General features: G+C 55.0%; 1 protein-coding gene across 1 annotated transcript in view; it reads left to right on the forward strand.

Moving 5' to 3' along the window:
* Nucleotides 1-6305, forward strand: part of AP2S1 (adaptor related protein complex 2 subunit sigma 1) — a 14693-nt gene that overhangs the window by 4124 nt on the left and 4264 nt on the right. Inside the window, exons 2-4 of the mRNA XM_077747190.1 lie at nucleotides 387-536; nucleotides 5784-5897; nucleotides 6227-6286. Coding sequence (XP_077603316.1) covers nucleotides 387-536; nucleotides 5784-5897; nucleotides 6227-6286 — 324 coding nt within the window. The remainder of the gene's footprint in view (nucleotides 1-386; nucleotides 537-5783; nucleotides 5898-6226; nucleotides 6287-6305) is intronic.

The following is a 6305-nucleotide window of genomic DNA, read 5'->3' on the forward strand; positions in this document are numbered from 1 at the left end:
CTGACAAGATGGGTCTTAGGAAACTTACTTTGCTGGTGGGAATCTGAGGCCCAGGGGACCGATCCTTTGTCCAAGGTCAAGCGGAGGAGGGATAGAGGAGCCTGGCTGGGCCGCAGGGCCCTGGAGCTGACTGGAGGAGGTGGCCAGTGGGAAAAGCCATTCCCTTGGGGTGTTGTGACCTGGAGCGGGAGCAGGTGGCCAGGGAGCAGGTGGCCAGGCCGGCCTGACCTGGGTCTGAGGAGCACTTGAGACCCCCAGAGGGCAGGCAGCAGGAGGCGTGGGCCCCGGTGGGGATGGGTGGGGCCCTGGGGCGGGACATCCCGCCCTGGCCAGCCCTCCCTGCCACCCTCACTTCCTCTTCCTGCTGCTGTCCCCGCTGTCCCCAGATCCGCTTCATCCTCATCCAGAACCGGGCGGGCAAGACACGCCTGGCCAAGTGGTACATGCAGTTCGACGACGATGAGAAACAGAAGCTGATCGAGGAGGTGCACGCCGTGGTCACCGTCCGAGACGCCAAACACACCAACTTTGTGGAGGTGATGCTCCCCGCACCCCCCCCCACGCCTCCCACACTCACCTGCCTCCTCTCACCGGTTTTTCCCAGCCTCCCGCCCAACCGCTGCCCGTAGGAACCGCTCAGGCCCCCTTTTCCTTGCCAAGGTCATTCCCTCCACAGGCTTTGAGCTTGAGATCTTCCTTCTCTGCAAAGAACTTTTCCTTGTGAAAATTTTTTCTTTCTTTCTTTCCTTCCTTCCCTCCCTCCCTCCCTCCTTCCTTCCTTCCTTCCTTTCGATTTTAGTTTTAGCTCGTCCCTACACCCAGTGTGGCCCTTAAACCCACAACCCCGAGACCAAGAGTCACACACTTTACCAGGCGCCAGGCCCAGGCTCCCCACGTTGTGAAGATTTTCAAACGTACAGATTAATACAGTGACAGGGAAGTTGACTGCGGATTCATACACCCACTATCCAAATTTCATCTGTATTAATATTTCACCCTTTTGCTCTACCATTTTCTTTTGGCTGAAGGATTTATCGTTTTTCTGGTGCCTTTTTAAAACTTCTTATAAAGGGGCGCCTGGGGTGGCTCAGACGGTTAAGCGTCCAACTTCGGCTCAGGTCATGATCGCACGGTTCATGGGTTCGAGTCCTGCGTCGGTCTCTGTGCTGACAGCTCAGAGCCTGAAACCTGCTTCGGATTCTGTGTCTCCCTCTCTCTGCCCCTCCCATGCTCGTGTTCTGTCTCTCTCTCTCTTTTTCTCAAAGATGAATAAACATTGAAAAGAAATTTATTTAAGAAAACACACACACAAAAATATGAGGGCGCCAAGGTGCCAGGCTGGCTCAGTCAGTGAAGCATGCGACTCTTGATCTTGGGGTTGTGGGTTCGAGCCCCACATTGGGTGTAGAGATTACCTAAAAATAAAAATCTTAAGGAAAAAAAAAATGGGGGCAGCTTGCTTGCTCCGTCAGAGGAGCACGTGACCCTTGATCTCAGGGTTGTGAGTTTAGCCCCGCGTTGGGTGTAGAGATTGCTTAAAAATAAAATCTTAAAAATAAAATAAAATTTCCTACAAAAATGTTCAAGCACACAAAAGTAGAGAGACTAGGATAAGGAACTATCCCTTGCTGCGGTGTTTGAGATGAAGTTACAGAGATCATGACTTTTTACTCTTACATATCCCAGAAAATAAAGACATTTCCTTATGTTAGCGCCATATCGTTAGCCAACCTGATGAAATTAATCATACTCCCTTAATTACCCTAATACCCAATCAGTAGTTACATGCCCCCAGATTGTCAAACCTGATTATTCAGAGCCAGTCAAGGATCTTATATGGCTTTTCATTCATTCATTCATTCATTCATTCATTCATTCGAATCCATCTGCATGCCTAACTGGGGCTTGAACTCACGGCCCTGAGATCAAGAGTCTCAGGCTGTACTACTGCCTGAACCAGCCAGGCGTCCCTCTTTGGTTTCTTAAATCAGGAAGGCTGTGTCTTTAATTCCCATGGCATCAGCCAGACTAATTGTCCTGTAAATTCATCACATTTATTGGGGGCCTACTGTATGCCAGGCACTGTTCCTTACTATTATTGTTATTATGTTTATGTTTATTATTTTTGAGATAGAGAGGAGGAGAGGCTGAGAGGGGGGTGGGGACAGAGGATCTGAAGCAGGCTCTGCGCTGACATCACAGAGCCTGACACGGGGCTTGAATTCACGAACCATGAGATCATGACCTGACCTGAAGTCGGACACTCAACCGACCGAGCCACCCAGGCGCCCCTGCCAGACACTGTCCTAGGTGCAGGGACAGAAAGACCGGCGTCCCTGCCCCGAGAGCGCTGATGTTCTGGTCAGAGGGAGACTGGTAACAGAGGCAGAGCACAGCGGGTGGCGCCGGGTGCTGGGGAGCAAAAGCATCATCCGTGCGGGGCGGAAGTGCTGGCGTGTGTACGCCGGGGGTTGGAACGCAGGGCTCAGTGATTTCAGTAGGAGGCCTGGAAGCGGTGACATTGGAGCCAAGACGTGAAGGAGTTGAAGAAGTGGCAGGAGATGATATCTGTGAGAGAGCACTCCACACCCGGAATGGCAAGTGCAAAGGCCCTGAGGCAGGAAACTACCGAGGCAGAGAAGGCTAGTGGGTCTGAAGTGCTGAAAGCCAGGGAGGAGGCCCCTCGGCAGAGGGTCACAAAGGAGAGAAGAGAGGCCATCTCTAGAGGTGGGAGGTGAGGAGGTAGAGGTAAAGCCAGGAGATTCGGGGGTCCTCGCAGCCTAGAAAAAAGGGTTTCTAGGAGGAGGGCGGGATAGGGGCCGTGTGGGGAGCGGGGCGCTGGGCGAGAGCGTGCAGAGCAGGTGCGGGATGGAAGGAGGGGGCGGACACCTGCCCCCCTGCCGCCAGCATAGCGGGCCTCCTGCTCGGGGTGCTGAGGGACCAGGGGTCAGTGAGCCCAGCTGGGCAGGCGAGCAGGTCACAGGCGGCCCTGACGCCCAGATCTTCTGTTCCTCCCGACTCAGGCCTTTCATTCATTCATGAGATCCCTCCTGCGTTTATTTCCCCCTCTTTCCCAGGGCAGGGCTGGGACCGGGCAGCTGGGTGGGAAGAGGCCCCCTAACTCAGCCTGAAGGTCAGGGAGTGTTTCTGGGAGGAGGGAACGCAGTGGGGAGTGAGAGAGAATTGGTCCCTCCCCCAACAGACTGGGGAGGATCAGGGGTAGGAGACCTTAAACACTGTCTCTCTCGGGAGACTGAGATCAGGGCAGGCTTCCCGGAGGAGGGGACTTGTGAGAGCAGACTCTAAGGATGAGTATCAGCAAGAAGGCCCCGGCCACCCAAACTTTCTTCCTCTCGTTTGTTCATTAATGCAGATTCCTTGGCACCTATATCAGTTCTCTTTTGCTATGGTAGCAAGTTACCTTATTTTTAAGTCTATTTATTTATTTTGAGAGAGAGAGAGCATGTGCGCACGCAAGTGAGGGAGGGGCAGAGAGGAGAGACAGAATCCCTGGGCAGGCCCCACCTACCAGCGCGGAGCCCGGTGTGGGGCTCGAACTCACTAACTGTGAGATCATGACCTGAGCCGAGATCAAGAGTTGGACCCTTCACGGAGTGAGCCCCCTAGGCGCCCCTGTGGTAACAAATTACTGAACTCAGTGGCTCAAAACAACACAGATTTATTGTCTTACAGGTCCTGAGGCCGGGTGTCCGCAGGGGCCATGTTCCCCCTGCAGGCCCCGCGGAGTCTGTTTCCTTGCCTTCTTTCCACTTCCAGAGGCGGTCCGCGTGGCCCCTTCTCCGGCCTCGAAGCCAGCAGCACAGACTCTTGAACTCTCTCTCTGACCCGCACCCCTGTCTTCCTCTTTCCCATAAGGACCCTGTGGAGTTGCTCTGGGCCCCTCCGGACACTCCCAGACTCCCCATCTCAAGATCCTTAGCGCACACCCGCGCAGGCTCTTCTGCCATGCGAGGTCACCTATTCACAGATTCCAGGAATTAGGGTTTGGACATCATCCTGTGCAGGCTGGTGCTGGGGACTCGGTGGTGACAGCCCCGGCCCACAGTCCAGTGGGTGGACAGGCCCGCCCCCAGACAGCGATGCCTGGCGTGGTCAGGGTGGGGGCGGGGCCCGATGGTGGGGGCCATGCAGAGGGGACCTGCCCAGCCTGCCGGAAGAGACTTATCTGAGAGAGTAGATAGCAAGCTAGTGGGAGAAGGGAGAAGGCGTGAAGGTGTGGGGCGGATCCCTGAGAAAGAGAGAACACACACCGTGCGTTCGGGGGGAGGGGCAGAGAGAGAGAGAGAGAGAATCCCAAGCAGGCACTCAGTGTAAAGCCTGACTTGGGCTCGATCTCAGCACCCTGAGATCATGACCTGAGCTGGAATCAAGAGTCAGATATTCAACTGACTGAGCCGCTGAGGCGCCCCAAGAAGCCTTCAAATTTAAACCCAAGGCACAGGGACAAGCCAGAAGGGTGATGGCGGGGGAGAGAAGACTTCAAGAAAGAATGCTGGGCACCTAGGTGGCTCCGGCGGCTGAGTATCCGACTTCTGGTTTCCACGCAGGTCCTGACGTCAGGGTCCTGAGATTGAGCCCCACGCCTGCTTGGGATTCTCCCTCTCTCCCTGCCCCTCCCCCACTCACTCACGTGTGCTTGCTCTCTCTCTCAAAATAAACTTTAAAAAAAAAAAGGAAAGGAAACATACTCAAAGTATAGAAATTAACAGAAGGATGGGGGGGGACATAAAAATCAGGGACCAATGTTGGCTTCTGTAACTTCCACTAGGTGGCGACAAAACACTCGAACACCAGACCCAGAGCTGGGATTTTTCAGACTTTGGCCAAAGACCTTGTGCTTAGCAAACCCTTATGCCTATTTGTATCTCTCTCTCTCTCTCTCTTTTTTTATTTTATTTCTGAGAGAGGGAGAGAGACAGCGTGAGCAGGGGAGGGTCAGAGAGAGGGAGACACAGAATCTGAAACAGGCTCTAGGCTCTGAGTTAGCTGTCAGCACAGAGTACAACGAGGGGCTCGAACCAGCGAACCATGAGACCATGACCTGAGCCAAAGTCGGATGCTTAACCAAGCCACCAGGTGCCCCTATATCTATCTCTTTATCTACTTTCCCCCGCATATAAAATTAGAGCCTGCGTCCTTGGTCCATATGTATTTATTCCGGGGTGGTGTACGCATTACTATAGAAAAATTCCTGCTTATATTACAATTCACCTAAAAGCAAGACTGGGATTGTCCTGGTTACAAGCAGTGACCACACTGCCCAGCACAGGGCCTGCTGCGTTTGTGGAATAATTGCACGAATCAGTTCCAGGCTAAGGAATTTGACTTTCTCCAGAGGCAACAGGGAGCCATGGAAAGGTGGGGTGGGCATCGTGGAACTCCCCAGCCTGCCTCTTGGCTCTTCGCTTTTTTCCTCATGTTGTCCAGTCTGCCTGGGGTGCTCTTGCCCATTCATTCCTACTATCCTCCAGATCGCAATTCAGACACCCCCTCCTCCAGGAAGCCCTCCTGGATCCCCAGGCTGGGTTAGCTGCCCATGCTGGGGATGACAGTGGATGAATCTTTCTCCATGGGTTTGGCAGCCCCGCCAGGGGAGGGCCGGGCCTGTCTCCGTCACCACCGTGTCCCCAGCACAGGGCCAGACACAGAGCAGGACCTCAGGGACCTATCACAGGTCGAAGGGCTGAGCTTTGTGGCTCCACTCTGCCCGGCGCATGGGGTCCTGGGCACAGCTGGGCGCTGACGGCCTCTGTGCCCCGCAGTTCCGGAACTTCAAGATCATCTACCGCCGCTACGCCGGCCTCTACTTCTGCATCTGCGTGGACGTCAATGACAACAACCTGGCCTACCTGGAGGCCATCCACAACTTCGTGGAGGTGCGCAGGCTGGGGGGCTGTGCCCCGCCCCCCCCCCCCGACTCCCCGGGGCCTCTGCTCTCCCCTCGGGACCCACAGACCCTCCCACCCTCCCCGGGTCCGTGCGCGGGCCTCCCTCTGCCCCTCTCTGCCCGTGCGGCTTCCTCTTTCTCCCTCTGCCTGTCTGTCTGTCTTGTCTTTTGCTGTCGCTCTCCCATCATCCCTGTTCTCGCCCTTCTGTCTCTCTGACCGTCTTCGTTACTGGGTCTCTTCCTTTTCCCTCCCCCTCCCTCAGTTTCTCCGCGTGTCTCTCCCTGCCCGGCTCATACCATCTCTGCCTCCTCCCCCAGGTCTTAAACGAGTATTTCCACAACGTTTGTGAACTGGACCTGGTGTTCAATTTCTACAAGGTGGGATGGGGGGGGGCGG

The sequence above is a fragment of the Crocuta crocuta genome, unplaced genomic scaffold (genome assembly GCF_008692635.1).
Source record: "Crocuta crocuta isolate KB4526 unplaced genomic scaffold, BGI_CrCroc_1.0 scaffold334, whole genome shotgun sequence".
In the NCBI taxonomy this organism is placed as follows: Eukaryota; Metazoa; Chordata; class Mammalia; order Carnivora; family Hyaenidae; genus Crocuta; species Crocuta crocuta.